Source organism: Calidris pugnax, unplaced genomic scaffold (assembly GCF_001431845.1).
Source record: "Calidris pugnax isolate Ruff unplaced genomic scaffold, ASM143184v1 scaffold18, whole genome shotgun sequence".
Lineage (NCBI taxonomy): Eukaryota > Metazoa > Chordata > Aves > Charadriiformes > Scolopacidae > Calidris > Calidris pugnax.
The window spans coordinates 17,487,718-17,508,660 of NW_015090812.1; the positions used below are offsets into that span (position 1 = coordinate 17,487,718).

Sequence of the window (20,943 nt, forward strand, 5' to 3'; positions counted from 1 at the left end):
AAAAAAAAAAAAAAAGACATGGCAGCGTTTGCCTGTTTCTTTCTCCTTCACAGGACCTTTGAGAATCCTCCACAAACCTTCATTTCATTGAATTTAACAACAGTTAGGTTTCAGCAGCCCACGCTGCAGCTCTGACAGCAGAGCACTGCACTCAGCACACTTGCTTCCTTCTAGTGCCACCTCAGGACCTTCAAGCCTCTCCATGGATTTGCCACCTAAACCACTGCCTTTAACCTGGCTTCCTTCACAAGGGATGACATGGCAACCTCTTCTTATACAAGTGGCTTTGATCTCATTTCTGTTGGCCGTATGTTTATATCACAGCTCAGACTCGCCCTGCTGCAATCTTGACAGAGAAACAAAGGGCTTTATAAAGCCACAGAGGAAAGTCCACTCTGATTAATGGCAGCGCAAAGCAGAGAAACCAGCGCCGCTGCTGCTTGGCTGTAGGCTGTGTTTAAGCACCACGACTACGTCTGAGGAAACCAGATAATTTAATAGTTCTTTTCAGCAAATAAACATTTTAACCCTAAGATTCTAAGTCAAGTTATTTTAAGAAAATGGATCCTTTTTTTGCTGCCCACATGTACAGCTCTAACAGATTAAACTAATCTCTCCTAATTAGATTTTTTACATCACAATTGGATGATGGTAGGATATATTTGTTTTCTGTGTTCAACTACATCAGCTGTGCCTGTGACCCATTTTTGCTTTGTAAAGAGTAGGATCTTTGAAAGTAAACAGAGAAAGCTTATGTGGGGCCTATCAGTTCACATGGGAGGGGAAAATACAGTTCAGTTTATGAAGCGCAACACAAAATCTCTCCAGTAGCTCTACCCACAGTTGTCACTATCATTTAGGGATTTCTTTAATGATCTTTAGTTTATTGCCAACAACAGCAAAAAAGGAGGCATTCCATTTATGTATCAGAACACAATGAAACCAACCAATGAGTGGAAGTAGGGATTTGGTGATAGTTCTTGCATTATGCCTACAATAGGTATCTGATAACATGAAAGTTCCCTGTGGTGCACTTCATGAACACCTACAAGCAATACATAGGGTCATACAATATGTGTGTTCTGATATCCCCTCACCTGCATATGCCATAGTTTTAACAGCTATTTTAAATACCAGCATTTTATTAATTTTCTTATTTCCAGGTAAATGCTGTATGTCCAGCAAATGACAAAAACACCCCTAGTAAACTCTCCAGCAACACAAAGAAAGATTTCTCTACAATTAACAGAATTTTAAAATTACCTGAAAAGATAGCTTTGCAAATATATACACTTATGTATACTGGATGTGCTCATGGGCCAACACTTCTAATTTTCAAGAATAATGCTTTCCAGCATCCAGTTTATTAACTGGTGAGGTGTTCTTTCTTATGCACATACAAGAGCATGTCCCTAGACACAGCCTCACTAGAAAGCTAACACAACACTAACACAATTCTGCCCAGGCAGACTGCACAGAAGACTGAGCATGTATAAATGTATCCTATATAGATAAACAGATACATTTATGTGTTTGTGTAGAGACCTACACATACACAGGCTGGGGTTTTCTGAGTTAAGGTAAGTTTTGCACCCAGCTATCTTAAACTGCCAGGAAAAACCCAAGCTGAAGGTTTTTACATTTCTCCTAATGTGTTTCAGAAGCCTCCCTCCATGAAATAGATATGGAGTGATCTGAAAGACAAGAATGGCAAGTTCTGGCAAGCTGGGGTCGAATGGTATTTCCTGGATATAGCTGCTAGTAAAAAATTAAAGAAAGGAGGTGAAAAGTGAGGAAATGACGTGTACTACTGGAATAGATGGCAAAGAAGAAGCTGCAAAGAAACGAGTGCACAGGAACTGGTAGAAGCTGTATTATTCACAAGGCTGCGGACATAATTGTTCAAGGGGAGTGCTGATGAAATTAGAGAGAATAAGAAGAGATCCAGTGAAATTCTGTTTGAACACTGTATTTCTAAGAATCAAAGACAATCAGAATCAGACTCTTCCCCGTGCTTGACATGTGGAGGACTGGCATCTTCAACAGAACCTGCCTGTGGGCAAACCTAGCAGTGGACTAATCATCCCAATTTGTGGTTAAACAATCACAAAGCAGACCAAGTGCAAACTCAGATGGCATGACTACTTCTGGCATAATCCAGTTTACTTCACACAGACACTCTTGTCATCCAGCAGCGTAAGAGTGAGGATTTTCCTAGGATTCACCTTCCTCAAACATTTAATATTTTAGAAGATTTAGTACAGTTTTTTCTCATGAATGAAAACACTTTTCAGGAATCCCGTGCATCTCTGAATTGGAAACAGAGCTCCCCTCCCTCTACAAAGATAAATGGGCACGCAGATGGAAAGTCTTATTCAGAAAGGCCTGTCTCCAAAGCATCCTCCTGTGAAGCTTATTTCCATGTTGACATGTTTCTATAAAATAGCATTGTTTGCAAATATCAGACATCTCCCTCCTCTCCCCCAAAACTTTGCTAGTGGAATGTTGAAATGGTTTGTCCGATTTTCCCAACACATTAAGTCTATGTGTACATTGACAAGTGGGATGGCCCAGTAAGAGCAGATTTATAGTAAAACAGTGAGTGCTGAGGACACAGCACCCACACACTACGTGCCTGGGGGTTACTTCAGATGAGCTGCAGTATGGCATCATGGACTGAACGTGCATTTGCAGCTGCAGCACATCAGGTACACTGCTGAAGCACAGGTTCCCATTTAGTCTCATCCAAAGAGAATCAAGTCTGTGTGCTTTGAGACGACTCTGTGAACCAGTGGTATATAGAGGATTCACTTCAAAATTACATACATGCTCTGAACTAAGTTACCAATATCAGCTAATATACACGCTAACTGCCTTTCAGAGCGTTTCTTATCAGCTTTCAGATGAACTTGGGCCTCTGTTACACAGAAGCTAAACAATTCATGGATTTGCAAGCAAAACAAGGAGTTCTTAAATAGAAGCAATAAAAAACTGGAAAACTTACCACAAAAGCTTACCTCATGTGCGAGTACTGCTGTGCTATGGGAAAGAGAAAGGTTTCTGAAGGAATGTTCAGCTTGGCTGCAAAGAAACACATATCTTAGATGCAGCTAGTGCTTGCAGAATAACACTGCTCAGTTGTAAGGAGATTGTTTTAATCCCCTGCTTGACACAGAACAGCTCAATTTGCAAGTTTAAGGGCTTCTGAATAAAAATCCTCCCAAATATCCAAATTGACCAGCACAAACACAATAAAGGACGCTGATATTTCTGAAGGTATCTGAACAAGGTATCAGATCTGAACAAACCCTGTATTTGAAAAGATGGTCTCAGAAGGGTAGTTCTGGTAGCATTAGCAGCCTTACTAAACAAACAGCTGTCATGACTAATTAGGTCAGGGACTTAAAGCAGTCAGTACTCTGCCAAAGCTTTAAGAGGGATGAGGCAGTGCCTTTGGACTTCAGAAAACGAAATTACCAAGCAAACATGACACAGAAAAGCTTCCTCCCCAGAGGGCAGGCCGTAGGGTGCTGGCACTTAGCATGACCCTGTCACCTGAGGCAGGTGGGCGGGATTACTGCCATTCAGTCGGGGTGAAGCAATTTCAAAGCTGGGGAAATCTGCATCAGAATCGAAAGAAACAATAGGGGCCATTAGTAACATTTCCAGTCAAAAAGCAAGCCAGAATCTTCTCCCTTAGGCCCAAGGCCCTGCTACCAGGACAGTCACGTCCCTGCCGCTCCACGGGGCCTGCTGAGGGGCTTCCTCACAGGGACTGGAAGGCCTCACTATATCGCTCCGTGCAAACATTACAAGAATTTACAAACTAAAAAGTCACACGCTGACCCTTAAGCCACTGCCTCCCAGCCTCCTGCAGGCTGCCCTGTCTCCTGGTCTAGTGGGCCAGTTCTAAAACAACCCCCTGGGCCCTGTGTCCCCACTGCTCCTGGGGTGTCACCATGCCAGGTAGCAGGGTCAGAACTCTTAAATAAGCTTCAAAGGTTTTAATTTCAAAAGAAGCGCACCCACTCTTTCACTTGTATTGTATAAAAAGAATTAAAGACACTATAAAGCAGGATCACACATAATTCATCTTTTGAATTTGATGATTTTTTCATAAAATAACGTGGTTTTAGTAACAACCAGTAGTAACTGGCATTACAACTTGGTTAGGAAATGCTCATCTGTTCTCAGAGTACTACAGGCTATCGTAATTCTCCACTTCAGCAGTCTGCCCTGGGGAGTACTGGAGACCCTCTATCCAACTAAACAGATTTTATTACAATTTCTTAAGCCATTAGCATACTCAGTGCTAGACATATACTAAACAACTTAAAAACACTGAGACAATAGATTCAATGGTAGTTTACAAATTAATTTGCCATCTTGTGGCCCTAATCAATATTGATCAGCACCATCCTTTCATAGCTGTGCTATGAGGTTCTGCTACGATCCCTGTAATGTTTCATTAATGCTATTCCTGCTTTTGTGTGAGGTTCTGCCCTCATGCCTCCATTCTCAAAGTGGAACAAACTCCCATCTACGTCAAGAAACCTTTATCCCTCCTTTTATTTTATTATGCAACACACAATACCAGCCTGGGCAGACAGCAGCATCTGCCATCTTCAGCTTTTCTGTAGTATGAGGCAGCTCCCCAGAGAAACGGGTCCTGGCATGGCCAGAACCACCCAGTGGCAGCATGGCCTTTGCTAGGACTGCAAGCCATGCTTCCATGGAAGTGTGACAAAGAATCAGAAGTTCAGCATTGCAAGTTTAGTATCTTTTGTTCTGGAAACTAAAATCAGATTACATCCACTGAATGCAATGTGGAATTTTATTTGGTATATTTTGGGGAGAAGGACAAAGTGAGTGGAGTAGAAAAGTCCAGTATAACTTATGTTGCAAAACCAGAAATGTGATTCTTTGCTTTTCCCGTCCTACCAGAGTCCTCTTGGTTCTTTCATCAGTAGAACGTACCATGCTAAAATAACTGTAGTCTATAATATGTGAGAAAGGTTCAAGCAAATTGTAATCTCATTAAATAAAGTGTATCTCTCCCCGCCCCCAGAAGACAGATGCAGCAGAGTACTATACTAGTGCAAAGGCCAAATCTCTGTATTTTAATAAGTTAGAAGAAATCCAGATATAAAAGCCATAGAGTCACTGAAATGTTAACAAGTTAATATATTTTAAAGCAAATATAACAGTGTACACATAAAAACCATTTAATACAAAGTGAAAACCATTAGATGCACCTACTAATGCAGATTTTTGGTTATTTTCAGCTCTTTCACTGAAACTTGGAAACAGTGCTCTTCATTTCAGTTACACCAGGTCAAGTGATTCAGTTACACCAGGTCAACTGATCTACAGCAAGCAAATCACTGCCTTCCCATGCACCTGGGAAAGACAGCACCACTGCAACTGATCGTCTCTCCAGAAGGGCATCCAAACCAAACAGGCTGTGCACATTTGCCTCACTCATTAAGCTATACAAGAAACCAGCTGTGGATTGATTGCTGCTTCTGAACAGTAAAGCTCAGTAAGTGCATCCTTGCTGTACAAAAAAAACCCCCTTAAAGTGACAACATAGAAAACTGGCAACAGATAACCACGTCTGCCTAAAATATACATGTATGATACATAACTATGGGCCACACTGGCCAGTACGTAAGTCTGTTCAGGAGCAAAGCTTTAATTGCACAGATTAGAAAACTGAACAAATGCTTTTACAGAGCAAAGCACAAGCTTTGGTTTATGCTTAGACAGTGAACATTAAACCTCCCGTTTTTATTATAACATCTATTATGAAAAATGGCTCCTTTCACACTGCTACATATAATAATTGTTGCTCTATGAATAAGTACTCCATTTCATACAATGAAATGAAGCTCAGTGTCTTATTCAATGAACCATTAGCTGTATCTAGACTGGGAATGCATTAAATCTTTATGAAAAGCTACTGAATTACAAAAAGTTTGACTTACTTCCTTCACAGTTCCCCAGCCCTCCCCCCATTTTTAAAATGCTGCATATATAAAAATAACTCAAATATGGCACAGAAGTGGGATTCTTAAGGAAAGGCAAAGGACAAAGGGGCCAAGGGAAGCCTCCACTGGCAACATCAACAAATTACATACAGTCCAAGAGGAATTTGTGCCCTATACAAAATGAGCTTCCCTGTGTTCCAGTTCTTGGATCCTTTTTGGTCTCAGTCTCTGGTAAGTAGGCTTCATTTCTGTGGGGTGGATATCCTCTGAGCTAGATTTTTGTTCATTTGTGTTTTGTTCAGGATCACCTGATGGAAGTGCAGAGCTCCTAGCCAGTTTCACAGTATTATCCTGATGAAGCACAGAGCTAGCACTGGCTGGTGCACAAGCTTTAGCAAAAGAACCCTCTTCATTTTGTTTTGATTTGTTAGAGGGTGGTTTATAAAACGTCCCTGGGGGTGGCTGCAATGTTCTTGGTGCCCTGAAGGCAGCAAGAGGATTGGCATCAGGACCGTTCCCTTCTGTTGCTGTCCTTCCTGACCTGACAGAAACAGAATATGGCTTACTAGGAAGAATAGCATTAGCTGAATTGTTACCAGCGCTGCATGATGAAGATAAGGCACCTGCAGTTCCACTCTCAAGTGCTCGGTTCTCCTGGGGCACATTAGTCACGATCATTGCTGTCCTTGCTGTGATATCATACTGTTTATACTGCTTGTCCCAAGTTTTTCGCAGCGCTTGGGTGTCGTAACAAGGAAGTCTGCAGCAGGTATTAACAGCAGGGAGTGCCTTCACCTCTGAAACTTCTTCAATAGTAGGGCTCTTACCAAGCTTCTCTGGACTTACTGCTCCCGCATTTCGTGAATTTCTTTCGTTCAAAACACATGGAGGAAGTATTCGGTCTACAGGTAGGCTCACAGGGCGAGTAGCTGGTTTTGTCCTTGGAACCCGCAATGGAACTTTGGCAATCTGGCGGTTAGGTTTTGCAGGAAGTAAGTTAATTTTACTGCTGTCTTCACCTTCACCCGAATCATTGCCTCTCTCTGAAGCTGGACTCACAGCATCATCTAGAAACACAGAAATAGATATGATTGGATCTTTGCACCAAATATAAGACAAACAAACGAATCATTGCCTCTCTCTGAAGCTGGACTCACAGCATCATCTAGAAACACAGAAATAGATATGATTGGATCTTTGCACCAAATATAAAGAGAAGTCAGGAAGACTTTGGCCAACAGAATATGAACTTTATTAATGACCCCTTGACAGTTGGTATTTTAATGGGGTAACAGTTGTTAGGTTTGCCTTGTATACATACTCGGAGTATCCTACTCCAACCAAATGTTAGCATTTCAATAGCAGTAAGAAACATACTGTACAGATGTAACCAAGGAAGACACAAAGTTGATAACAGGCAAAGAGACACTGCGCTTTTTTTTTGGCTGATACTTTCCCATCCTGTTAATATACAGGACACAACTGAACTGGTAACATTATAATGTTATAATTAAAAGGGGTCATGTATAACTCCTCCTAAATAAAGTAGATGAAATCACACCTACATTAAAACAAACCACTGTAGTGGCACAGGCAAACAGGAAAAAAAATAAATCTTACAGAAGATTGATAATTAACGTTAGCAAACCTGGCTCTTTTGAGGCAGAAGTATTGATATCCAAAATGCTCGTAGCTGATGATTCTGTAAGAGAATTACTCTTTCCAGAGCCTTCTGTTTTAGTTCCAGTGAGTGGCAATGATACACGTTCTGGGGAAAAACAATAGTCAAAACATGTTAATGGCTGGATGTTGGTTTGCAGCAGCATTATGGATTTTGGAAATCCACAGTCACAGCACAATTATCTGTCTTTTTTTAAAAAGGGAGAAACCAAAACACTGTTGTATTCTCTTACCAAATACTTTAAGCTCCAATTCCATAAACAGAGGTTTCTTGAAAACCTTTAGAAAGATTTAATATTCTCTTCCTCTTACAAAGATAAATAGTGTATCAAGCACTGATAAGCAGGTTTTAGTCACTTGCTGTTGTCTAAACTGAAGAGCTGCACTGTAATCTAATGCATCCATGATTGCTTATTCACCCACCCCAAGCCTTAATAAAAGCCCACTAACCAGTTGCAGATGTATCTACTCGTTCTTTTGTATTCTTGCTATTGTTTGATTCCAAAAACAACGCAGCTGCTTCTGAAGCTCTGCTTTCACTTGAAGCTATCAGCATACCCTGTTAACAAAAGTAAATAAGAAGTCAAGAGTTCCTTAACACTCTCATTAACAGAAAAAAAACAACAAACAAACCCACAAAAATTCAATAGAAATGTGCTCTGGAATGCTGCTGCACATGACACACGAGTTAAGATGGCACAAATAGCATTGCAACAGCACAAGAAAAAGTCACTCACTTCCTTTACAACAACCAGCGACTTCCTCTGCTGCTCTGGCTCCCTCTCTTCTGCTGTTAATGCAACTCTGACTGCAATGGCAGTTTCTTCAGACTGAGATGTGCTCAGAAGTGGTTTCAATGAAACATCAAATATTTTTTCATAGTATGTTATGAGGAGCTCCACTACTCGGGCCTGATAAGGGTAATCCACAAGTGACGACAAAGAAACTGTAGCATCTGTTTGACGTGGCCTGATCAGAGTTGGACCAAATATTATGCCCAAGTTGCTGGCCGACATTTTATTTTCATCAGAATGTTCTGTAACCCTGCATGAAGAGGGGAAAAAAAACCCCAAACCCCAAGAGTTAAGAGGGTTTTACTACTTCAGAAGTATTTTGGATATTAAAATATTGCCTTATGTCTAAGGAGGTTACAAGACAATAAAAACCTGAAGGTGAGTTTGGTAGCAGGCAGAATCTTGAGTGCAAACTGCATTTAACAGCTGCTTGGACTAACCGCTTTCCACACAGGGTGTTTTTACGTCGTATTTGGTTGACGTTATTTGTGGCTGTTTGGCATTTCTGGGGTTGGGGAAAAGAACATCCCTCTCATTCTAAATAATAATATAACTGTGGCCCAATATTTCCCATTTTTATTGGAAGTCATCAGCTTGGTACATCCTCATCATACATCATCATACAATCCAGTGTTTGGAGCACAAGGATTGAAGAATGGTAACTGGACAACTGTTATTAACAGATAAGATAAAAATTTCAATTTTCTGTTAATAGCCACCAAATCACTGCGCTGCCTGGGTCATATCCTGATCTAAATCACACCTAGGTCCCTACAGCAGCCAGTAGTTACTACTTACTGACCCCAACGCTAGCACAGAATGAACAGAATTCAGCCTGTTCCCTCCTTTCCATTTCCTATTCTTCGCTCACCTGAGAATTCATTACATTGGAATTACATTCCCTGTGATCATCAAAAGGGTACAAGAGTCTCATAGTACACAGCGTGTAGCAATTTACTTTTCAACATCAGTTGGCATTTGAAGTCTTTTCTTACCTGTGAAGGTGTCCAATAAGGTACTGAAGAGTGTTGTAGTTTGGTACAGGCAGTTGTTTCAGAAGATCTTTAATTTTAATGATGATCCTATTCAGTTCAATACAGATTGACTGTCTTTTCTTTGATTTGGGGCTAGCTTGTTTACCATCCAATTCCTCGTTAACATTCTGACTTTCTTTTGCAAGTCCAATGAACTCATTGTAAAGCCGAAACAAAATCAAGGGCTCTGGAAGCTGAAGAAGTAAGAACATTTCAGAAACACACTCAGGCCTGAGTTTTAACTTCCTTGTTTCCTTCTTGTTATTCTTCAACTTTGTCCGGTCTAACGTTTTTTCTTAGATGATGACATTATTTAATCCTTGTTCGTTAGTTCAAACCACAGTTTGTTAAATCCAATCCTAGGTAACAAAACCACATGCCCCTACACCCTTCTCTGGAAATCTGTTGCTAGCCCTTTCCTGCAATAGCTTCAAGACTGAGCATTTATTAGTACGTACAGATTTCAAGGAAGTGATTGCTATGAGGGAGGGCTTTACACTGCATACGCACAAATACCATGACAATAGACTAATTTTTTTTTTCCAGTCTTTGATAGTATATTACATGCGGTATCAAGTTTAGCCCATATTCCATTTTTTAAAATTTGGGTTTTAGGCCACATAACATTCATTTCTAATTGTCACCTAAGTATTCTTCTCAGTATGAAAATGAATGTTAATACAAAAAACCAAAAAACCCCCAAAGAAACCAAAACCAAACCAAAACAAACAAACAAAAAACCAAACACCCCCCCCCAAACCTGACCTGGCTATTTGCACTGCCCCAGCTTAGATAAAAATCAAAAAGTAGAAAGACTAGATAAAATTCTAGTAGTTAATAATTAGTCTCAGATAGGGTTTAACTCGGCATTCTGTCTGAAAATGTCTTAATAGCATGTTTCTAGCACTGTTACTGCACTTAAAATGAGGTTCACCTAAAAACCACACCAACAGCTCAGCTACAAAGGAAGTAATAAAACCAAAAGAAAACATGTTATTTGACTTATTTTAAATTATGAGCCCTATTCAGAATACAGCACAGTGCCTCAAACTGGTACCCCAGATTGATGTATTTAATCTGCTACCCTTGTAATTGAATAAGTAGACAGAGTCCATCTTTGCAGTTTTTCAAAAGCACTTAACTTAATGGTGACTATCATAGGATTGGAATGCTCATCTCCAACAGCCAGTGTAAGGAAGAGGACAGGACCATGAAGCTAAGGATTATTCTTTTCAGGGCTAACAAGTTTTCAGAGTGACTCAGTAATTTCACTGGGCAATATCCCAGCCTCATTTTGAGATACATACTGAAACTGTTTTGGAAAACTCAATCATGAAGCTTTAAAGCTCCATTTTGAAAGAAAAAATATGGATAATTCTTCCATAATGAACACGTAAGTGTTTAATGAAATTTATGGTAGCATCTGTCTGCATGAAGAGGTGAGAATATGGCAGTGTTTTAAAGTTCACATAAGACAGGCAAACTCAGTAACTGGAAAGGGTTTAGAAATTAAAGCTTCATTACAAGTGGATAAACAAAAAGTTGTTCTGTGTATAGTACTAATATTTAAAGAGACATGACACCATGTGGAATACAGATTGTAATACCAGCAGTCACTGATCTCACAGCTTTCCCTGCCCCTGTCACAGGCTCCACGTGAAAATTAAAAAACCCAACTGCAAATACACATGGCACTCATTTAATCTTCAGCTGCAGGACCACTGAAAAGGAATTTTTTTTCCCTCTTGTACTGAAGGAATATACTACACTATTATGGTTTTCCACCTGACCTCTGAAGTACATACCTGACGGAGATACAGCTTGAGAACATTGCTGATATCATGTGCATAGAGTTCTGAGAGCTCAACCAAATCCTTTCCATTTTCAAAAGCTTGACAAAGCTTTTCAACTCTTGATTTGGCTCCATTCACACGATAGATGCCCTGAAATTAAGACCAACACAACTATTTTAATTTGAAAGGCAAGTGTAGAACACAGATGATGTCAACAGTACAGCATTAACACCTTAAGAGATTATTTTTAAGATTGTTCATACTTAAGTTATATAAAGAAACTTGAGCATACCTTGACATTCAGCGCCCTGCTTTCAATTTCTGATGTACACTTTTTGATAATGAAAGGAATGCCATCAGGAATATTTTTAGCAGCTTGGGCAAATTCCACTCCAAACAAGTGAAGCCTTCCATGAAGTTTTTTGTGCCCACATTGAATAGCTAAAGTCTCTAAACACTTTTTATGGCATGCAAGTGAACACTACAGGGGAAGAAAAAAGCACATGGTTTAATGCAGTGTGACACCATAAGAAATATCTCTGCTGTTTGTCACCCCGTATGTATGCAAAAGGAAAGATTTATTAGTCTGCTGTGCTTTTGCTTTGAGTTCATGATGATTCTATGAGCCTCAAAGTCTGTACTTTTAACACAGAAAAATAATGCAAGTTTCCATAACTCCCAACTTCACATAAATCCCAAGCAGCAGTTTCAACTACTATTTCAACTTACCTCCTCACATTCAGCTCCATGAAATACCACTAAGCTGTCACATTCTCTGCATTTAGATGGAGCTCTCAACTTCCGTAGTTTGTGTGTTTGTGCTGCTTTGGACATATTAGCATTTCTAAAAGGTCCTGGAGAATTTGCAGTTTCAGATGACAGATCATTTAAACCTGGAGAGAATTTTTCTGTTTCAGTCATTCTAGTATCTACGATTCATTCTGATTTTTTAGAAACATACTGCAGAATACAGAGCTCTAGAGTAAATCACAACTATCAGAACAAAGAAAGATGTTTCAATCACAAGGAAGTGAAACGACATTACAGTTTACATAATGGACACATTAACTATCAAATAATCTTACTTAAAAGTGGAATCAAACAATCAGTTATGCATTTTTAAGTATTTCAGTTTTCTCCTGTATTAATGGCATGTGAAAATATTAGGACATTTCACTCCAACTGCCTTGCAGTTTAAGCAATTTTCATGAAAATTTCCTTCTATGTATTTCAAAAACCCGTGCTAGAGGATGAAAGATGACATTATGGTTTGGCCTGCAGTGTTTCTGAAATACTTTTAAAAAGCATACTTTGTAGCAGGAAAGAATTAACACACTCTCACAGCAGAACTCTTATAAAACAAAAAAAAGAATCACTGATTCTCAGTCTCCTTTGATAACATAAAAATATTTTCTAGAGGATTCTAAAACAGAAAAGGACCCAGTGCTTTTTGTGACTACTGTTTTTTTCAAGCAGTTTACTTAAAATGCTATCTGTGAACCAAAATCCTGTTTTACAGGTAAAAATTTAAAATTAACACATCCAGCTATTGCCCAGAATAGTTCTTAAAAGCTCAAGTATTGATTAAACAATACCACTCCAAGTGAAATTTTGTATTCATTAGCATGTTACCATGGTTAAATCTGGATCAGTATTAGTATTGTTAACCACAGGCTCATTCCTAGAAGGTAAAGTATACATTTAGAAAGTAACGACTAACCAAAGAACTTCCTAGAGGCTTTACTAAGCAAATGCCACAAATATTTAAAACTAGTTTGTAGGTACTGCAGTCATCCCATAGAACTATTTCTGATAATCCAGTTATTCAGGTTTCAGTACCTGTGGCAACATTGTCTTTATACAGTCAAAATTCATTTGAAAATTAGAAGTGGTCTGGTCAAATCTGGGACAAACATTACCAAACTTGCTTATCTAAGTTGAAAAGGATATAATCTCAATTATTACCCTAAACATTTGGATTAATTTTTCCCCAATTTGCCAATTACCAGCCCTCAGTATCTGTACATTTCATTTCAAAGTTTTTAAGTAATCTTAAATAGCTCAGTGCCATGCAGCTAATTTTAAACACAAATGTCTGAAGGGAATGGTTAGTGGATCATTTATGTTTACCTCAGGACAGTGAAGACACTAGGAATGTTCAAAGGCTCCCCGTACAGTTAATCTAAATGTGTGAAGACAATTCTGCACCATTTCATTAAAACAACCTGAACATTATTATTCAGCTCTCAACCTCAAGCGAATGCATATTGTATCGAAAAACAGTGCTCTTGGTAATCACAGCCCTGTTAATGTACTTTTCTTAAGCACACTAAAAAGAAAAGCCACGCTCTACAACAGGGGACTTCAGGTATGGAAACAACATTACCACAGTCTGAAGGAGATGGTGGCTCTCTTTCATCAAGATCATCTGCAGATGACATAGTACCAGTGGAAGGTGTTCGGGGAAGTCGTCTTTTAAAATCCCCTAGCAGATGAGAAAAATTTTCAGGAAGCTGTAAGTATCAGTTCCACCCAACTGCTCATTTTCATTATAGGCTCTGTCCAACACTTGCTAAGCTACCAATGACAGCATCATTAATGTAAAACAGTCCAAAAAAAGACTTCAAATTGGTATAGCAGTGAGTGTAGCTGTACCTGGGCTAGCAGATGGAGAATCCATGGACCGTGACTCACTGCTTCCCCCTGCACTTTCAGAATCACTGCACATTCCTCCACTCTGGTTGCCAACTGACCATGATCTGAATGGTGGTGGCCCTCGCACTGCTTTGGAAAAGAAAATCCACAAATTCCAAATTTCAAGGACCAAATTACATTCTTTTCTTTTTGTTTAATGACTAGCTATGATTGTATTCAAAATAGGAAAATATTGCAAAAGTTACATGAACATGCAATATAGTGAAAAAAACCACAGCATATATTCCTGTAAAAGCTTCAGGACATAAGAAAATCAATTTCAGAAACTTGACATTTCTGCTTTTGCAAAAGACTGGAAATCAAGGTAGTATTTACAAAAACAATGGATTTTAAATTGCTAAAATGAATTGGAATAGTTTAGTGTGCTAAGATCAACAGTACTTGCTGTTTGAATTGCATCTCACCTTTCTTGACAAAGCATACATACAGCCAGGTTCCATTTGACCTTATGCTCAAGTACATAACTGCTTTTATAGGCTTCGGACTGTAAAAGACACTTTTTTTTTTTAACCCCTTCAACTCTACATTTCTGACAGCGAGACATCAAGCACCTGTTTTTTCTGGCATTTTTTTTTTTTTTAGAAACTGAACTCCTGATAAAATAAAGATCTACCTTGGATATCTGTGCTGATGGAAGATCTCTTCTCTCCAGTCTTCTGTGAATGATAAATTGGGCTTCCCACATCATCTAAGGTCTGAGCAGGAAAATCTCCAGAACACTGAGATAAGTTACCATGTGATGTATGGACACTGCTGGTTGACTGCTTATTAAAAACCCTTCAGAAAGAAGAAAATAATTTGAAGAGTAAATAAAACAGTATTAAATGAACAGTAATGTTGTTTTTTTATCCCTGGGAACGAAAAATTATTCATTTAATTGCTGTTCATGAATATACATATTTAACATGTAATTATTAAAGCCCAAATTAAAAAAAAATAAGGAGAAGAGTGACAATTTATTTTTAATTAAGTATGTGCAATTTCCCTATGTTTCCCCCTCCTGTTGTATATCAGCTTTTCCACATCTCTGCAAGGTATTATGACAGTTATTTTGGCAGACTTTGAAAAAACAGCAAATCTGTTCATCCAAAGACCAGAATCATTCAGAGAATATTGCATCCTACTTTTATGCTTTCGTCCAAAAGATTCTCTGCTCAGTCATCAGGACCATTCACCTATAAACATACAGATGTTAAAATTTTGTGCTTTTTTTAAAAGCACAGAAAATACGTTGAAGTTACCAGAGAGCTTATAGACAGTCCATTGTGAAAATCTGCTCTCAAGATACAGGTAGAAAACTGCTAACAGTAGTTAATGAAAAAATGCTGAAGCACCCTGTGGACGAAATGGCCTGCTAGCCAAGTTTAGCAGTCAGGAAGCTATTCCTTAATCAGTTCTACCCCCTCCAGCTGAAGGAAATAAAGACTTGAAAACATTAAAACTTGCATTTGTCCAAGCTACTGTCTCTTAAATAAATGCAGACCTAAACAATAAAAATGATCACTTCAAGTACATGAAGAATCACAAGGCCATGTCAAAGAAAACAAAAGGGGAGAAGGCAGGAGAAAAAGGAGAAAAACCACACTCCTGTAAATCTTTAGCAGTAAATAGCACGGAGAGCACACGAACAGTTTGAAATTTCATGCTCATCAGTTTCTCAGGGAGCTGCACAGTTAAATCCCCTTAAGTCAAAGTTTATGAGTACAGCCTCAATCAGTCTTAAAAGGCAGGAAATTTACAGACAAGAACTAAGAATCTCAGATTTAACTTTGAATTTCCTGGCTTTTGTTGGTAGAAGTCTGACTCAAGCATTAGGTTTTTTGTATTTAGTTTCCTTTTGAAAGACGATGACGACACTTTCCTGTAGAACTGTGAAACATAGAGATTGGAATGGATATTTTGGTGTTTTAGTGCCAAGATGACTATTTTATAACCAGTTAAAAGGTGGAAAAGCATTTTGCATACTGACACAAGGAGCTGTCTTTCTGTTTTGTAGTCTTTACTTCCACATTAGCTGCATCTTTAATAGATTAACAGCAAAAACTGCCATTTCATGCAGGTTGGAAAAAAAAACAACACAGGGACATGTGAACTCTAAGCCTTTTTTAGTTCCATAGCATGAGACAGAGATCGAGCAACACTTCCTGCCAAAAAAGTTGCCAAATGTAAACAATATGAAAGAAGTTCCGGTAGCAGCAAGGCCTGCAGAAGAGGAAAACTACTTCCTCAGACTTTCTAAACTGATCATCAAATACTGATTATCAAATACTGCCATATCACACTACAGAGTTAAAAATTTACATTTTCAATGTAGATACTGGTTAAGCTGAAAAAGTAACAAGTCAATTTCTGCACAACAATTGTCAATGTTTTAGCAAGCCTTATTACACAAAATGACATTCTGTTTCAGAACTTGACATCAGATTTTAATGTAAACGTTATATATAATCTACCAAAACATGAGTCAAAGAAATAGAGAATGGTAAAGCATGGCAAAAGAACAGGATTCATTTTATCCTCAAAAAATGTCATTTTACTGTTAAACGTGTGTGCCTGGCGTTTAATTCTAAACCAAGCAAATGCCACCTGTAGTTTGGGACTTACCCATCAATCTGGGAGCTCTGGGTTTCAAAGGAACCCGATTCAATATGAACACCTTCCTTTGGCAAACTTTTCACAAACTCTGAATACTGCTGACCAGGGTCATAGAGTTTGGCATGCTCACAGAAGGACTGGCAGTGAACTGGAAGAGATACAACCTGAGCGTGCTGCAGCTGGAACAGGTTAACTGTTGCCTGTTAGGAAAAAAAAAGAAAATAATTCAATATTTTTAGGTCATTTACTAGATATTTCACTTGTAATTTGCTCAACCCAAATTAATATCCCAAAATAAAATTATTTAAACACTAAGACTAGAAAAATTCTAGAAAACAGTAACATTTGTAGGGATGGACTTTGTGCAATATTCCCAAAAGTCAATTGCAAAGACTTCATCTGTAGTACAGATAGTAGTAGCCCTTTTCTCGCTGGGTTATTGAATCCTTCACATAGCAAAGGCAATTCCAATGGCTTCCTGGTTTGGGTTTATCAAGATAAACAGCAAGGCTTGTTGCTACCAAAAAGACAATTTTCATTCTCTGGAGGGAATGTTAGTCATCACCACAATAATGAAGTACCTGGAGTTCCAGACCCAGATGAGCTCCTTATCACCTTGAGACAAGAAATGGACAAAACTCCTTGTCCCAGCTGAACAGAATAACTGGAGACTTTCTCTGCCAAGTTGCATAAAGCTTCTGAAATATTTTATGACAAAGCAGAGACCAGGGAAGGGCACACTGCATGGCTGCTTCTTCAGCTTTGGTGTTGCTAAGTAGTTTGCAATTTAATAAACTTGAACTGATAAGTTTGTCTAAGCTTTCTAATAGTCTTATGGGTTGGTTTTTGGGTTGCTTTGTGTGTGGGTGGCTTGTCTGTTTTTTTATTTTCCTTCCTCACCCCAGCATTAAATTTTGTCTCATCTTAAAGAAGTATATATCTATTGGCATAATGCATCCATAAAGTTTTTAAAAAAGCTTTTTTTAAAAAAACAGCCCACGCCTGTGAATGTAGATATACTGTTTTGACACTCCTTTGCTTATTTACATGCATTAAATTAATACATTAAATTAGTTGCAATGGATCCTGTAGTAACTGAGACTGTCATCAAGATTAGCAGACTCCATGCTGCAGCATGTTAATGTCCATTCTGTGCTTCAGCCAAACATCTTTGCTAACGCATGAATGAAACTAATTGGAATGGGAGTTGTGTTCTTAAGAAACAGAGTAACACTACTGTCACCAATATTCTTAGAGAGATTTTACAAGAATTGTGTAGTCAGGGATCTTGCAAGGCAACAAATCATGAAAAACCAAAAAAGATTCCAGGTATGTATAACACCTTCCTCTTTCCTTTTTTAAACTCCTAACAGAAACAGAACACCACAAGTACATTACAGTACTTTTTCTATTGGCTTGACCTCTGTCCTTTAAAAACTTTTTATTTTAAGCAGTTAACACTATAAACAAGGCTTTCTCTTAGTCTTACCAATCTTTACATATCTGTGCCAAACGTATTTTAAAAAGTATGCTTACAGCTTTAAGAGTAAGATCACACTGGTAAATAAGCTCCCGAAGCTGTGTTAAGGCATCGCTTTTCAAGCTTTCCAAATAATTTCTTTTTTCTTCAACCTCTGCCATGCTTGCTTTATAGTGTTCATTGGCCTCTTCAGCCTAGAGAAAACACAAGTGTAAAGGATTGACAGACTACAGGCCACGATACTAGAAGTAAAAAACACACCCACACAAGATGCTTACAAGTGTAGATTCTCATTTAGGCCAAAGCCCAAAAGAGCATAGCATGATTGAAATTAGGAATTACGAGCAGAACACTTGCTTAAACACTCCCATCGGAAAAGCATGAGTAAAACCAGTGTGGGCTGATTTTTAAAAGCAAGGAACAAAACCTCTTACTTTTAGAAGGGCTTCTTCTTCCAGCCTTCGTTTTTTTTCCAGTTGTTTGCTAACATCTTTCACAAAGCTTCCACTTGAGCTAAGATGCTCCTCCTCTGCACGAGCAGTACAGGATTTTGCCTTTTCATATTCATCCTGACGCTGCGTATACAGCAACTTCGCTTTTCTCAAAGCGGCTTCCAGCTCTTGCTGCAGAATGCGACAAAAGAAAAGGGCAAAAGACATAATGATTTTAATTTTCCAGTTATTTAATGTGACACTTAAAGAGGCTGTTACGCACAGGTCTGTATACTGCAGTTTGAACTATACAATCACAGAAAGATAACCACTTACAAATAAAAGTATGTAATGAAATTGAGTTACATACTATATCCAATAAGCCCTAGAGATTCTACGTGTGAATTTAAGTGCGTAACAGCCTAGTATGAAAGTTTTGTTGTTTTGAAGAATTTTAGATTGAACACTGTTAGATGTGAGAGAAATACCAACCATTTTTTTCTGTTCTCGCTGCCAAAGCTCCTTGATCTCTTTCCTTTGTCTATCCAACTCATTTTTCCTTCCGAGAAGAGGCTGGATAGGAAACATTAATAGAGTACATAAAAGGCTAATAGGCTACAAGTTTGTTATTTTGAATAATCTGTACTGTTACAAAACTTTTTAAAAACCTAACCAGTATCTTGGTCTTTTGCTTTAAGCTTACCTGCACAAATTTGTTAGACTGGAGAGCAGCAGCTGTCTGTTGCCAAAGTAGATTGTTGTCAATATCACTTTGAAAAGCATTAATGAATATTGATTGGAATGGCATAAAATCCTAAAATTACACACAATAAAACGTTAATGTTCTAGGTAAGGTAGAGGTATGCTGACATTCTAAGTCTGTATAACTGAACTATATTTTCAATTAAATTTAGTAAGGTATTTATATGCATGTGGCAGTCAGAGTTAGGTATGAATGTAGAAAGTGACTAATTTCTCATCTATGTTTCATTTTACTAGAAAAACACTCTGAAAGAGAAGCCTACAAATCCAGATCACAAAGCATACAAGATATTAGACAGAAAAAAAGCACACTGTGAAAACTATAAGGCTATGCAGCATTTTCAATAAAAATAAACTTATCTGTCTAAATTTCCACAGCAGATGGGAAGACAAAAAATGCAGCAGATTTTTTAACCAGTGATTTACAGTATAAATCAACTCTTTATCAACTTAAAAATACATTCCTCTACACCCCCAAAGTTTCACTTTTGGGCAAGGCATCCAATACATATTTAAAACTTTAAAATAAAGCCCCTAAGATGCACTCACCTGGTGTCCAATAACAGCTTTAGCCGTTTCCGCCATTTTTGCTAAGTTTTTAGCACACTCCACTTCTGTTAAAAAAAATTCAGTTATTGTTTACACTAGCAGTTATTACACATGCTAAATGCTTTTTACATTCTTCGTCTAACAGATAGGCTACAGGGGGAACCACCTTCACATTGTTACAGGCCTTTAATTATAGGAAATGCACAATAGTTCTGTCCACTTCAGTGGAACAGCTACTAATTTAGAAATCACATTATTGACAGTCTGTAGCACAGAGGCCTAACAACAGATTTAATTTCATCATGACAAAGCTGATTAAATGCCAGAAAGAGCCACTCACCCAAGCTAAGCTTTTTTTCTACCCATGCGACTACATCCTTAGTGTATTTTGACCACGCTTTAGCATAGGACAGAGCTGATTCAATTCCGCTGTCGTTTCTTAGGAGCATGGTATCAACCTCCTCTGCTCGAAGGTGTCCTGAAAATAAAGGATCGAACACAAAGAAGTGAATTTTAGACATGACCACACACTGAGAGCAAAGCCAGTATTAGCCAACTGTGAATGCTTAAGCAGCTCTGATCTTGAGTTGCTCTTTAATGCTACTTGACTCTAAACAGGACTGACAGAGGTTTTAGAACAAATTAAAGGGTCATAGTATTTTACCTGGAGTAGTCATATGGTCAGCATAACTTTCTTAAAGAAAGTAACCCAACAAAACACCAATCATATAATGACATACAGAAGCGCTTCAGGGCTTGGCTCTTTTTTCCCCCAAAAAGCAACCCAGGTTGGTTATTCAAAAAAGCATAAAACCTCTGCAATAACACTTTTTCTTTAACAGTGAAGTTTTAATGGCAGCATAGGTGTAAGAAAGTGACCAAGGAATTTACGTATAACATACTAGAAGATGAAAACACAGATCCAGAATGTTGTTTATTAATATTCAATTAATGACATACCTGGAATATCATCCCTTTCATGCAGTGAACCCCCAGACTCCACAGAAAGATTCTCAAAAGACTAGTGTATAAAAAAAAAAATAATAAGTTAGCAAAGAAAAACTGTCACTGGAACTGACAGGCTATCAAAGTAATTGGTATCACCTGCCCCTTTCTTTTT

At 38.3% G+C, this 20,943-nt stretch overlaps 1 protein-coding gene across 4 annotated transcripts in view; it reads right to left on the reverse strand.

Moving 5' to 3' along the window:
- Positions 1-5,164: 5,164 nt before the first annotated feature.
- ARHGAP29 (Rho GTPase activating protein 29) overlaps positions 5,165-20,943 on the reverse strand; it is a 52,975-nt gene continuing 37,196 nt past the window's right edge. For 2 of the 4 annotated variants that reach the window (XM_014939469.1, XM_014939472.1), the window contains 20 exons: positions 20,784-20,844; positions 20,164-20,301; positions 19,824-19,888; positions 19,216-19,326; positions 19,005-19,085; positions 18,516-18,704; positions 18,138-18,275; positions 16,611-16,801; positions 14,620-14,783; positions 13,947-14,075; positions 13,678-13,776; positions 12,021-12,184; positions 11,584-11,772; positions 11,304-11,441; positions 9,460-9,692; positions 8,408-8,714; positions 8,121-8,229; positions 7,639-7,758; positions 7,104-7,155; positions 5,165-7,011 (listed from right to left, as the gene is read on the reverse strand). In XM_014939469.1, the coding sequence (XP_014794955.1) occupies positions 6,162-7,011; positions 7,104-7,155; positions 7,639-7,758; positions 8,121-8,229; positions 8,408-8,714; positions 9,460-9,692; positions 11,304-11,441; positions 11,584-11,772; positions 12,021-12,184; positions 13,678-13,776; positions 13,947-14,075; positions 14,620-14,783; positions 16,611-16,801; positions 18,138-18,275; positions 18,516-18,704; positions 19,005-19,085; positions 19,216-19,326; positions 19,824-19,888; positions 20,164-20,301; positions 20,784-20,844 (3,528 nt within the window). In that variant the 3' untranslated portion in view covers positions 5,165-6,161. The remainder of the gene's footprint in view (positions 7,012-7,103; positions 7,156-7,638; positions 7,759-8,120; positions 8,230-8,407; positions 8,715-9,459; positions 9,693-11,303; positions 11,442-11,583; positions 11,773-12,020; positions 12,185-13,677; positions 13,777-13,946; positions 14,076-14,619; positions 14,784-16,610; positions 16,802-18,137; positions 18,276-18,515; positions 18,705-19,004; positions 19,086-19,215; positions 19,327-19,823; positions 19,889-20,163; positions 20,302-20,783; positions 20,845-20,943) is intronic. The other 2 variants (XM_014939470.1, XM_014939471.1) reach the window with 2 other exon arrangements.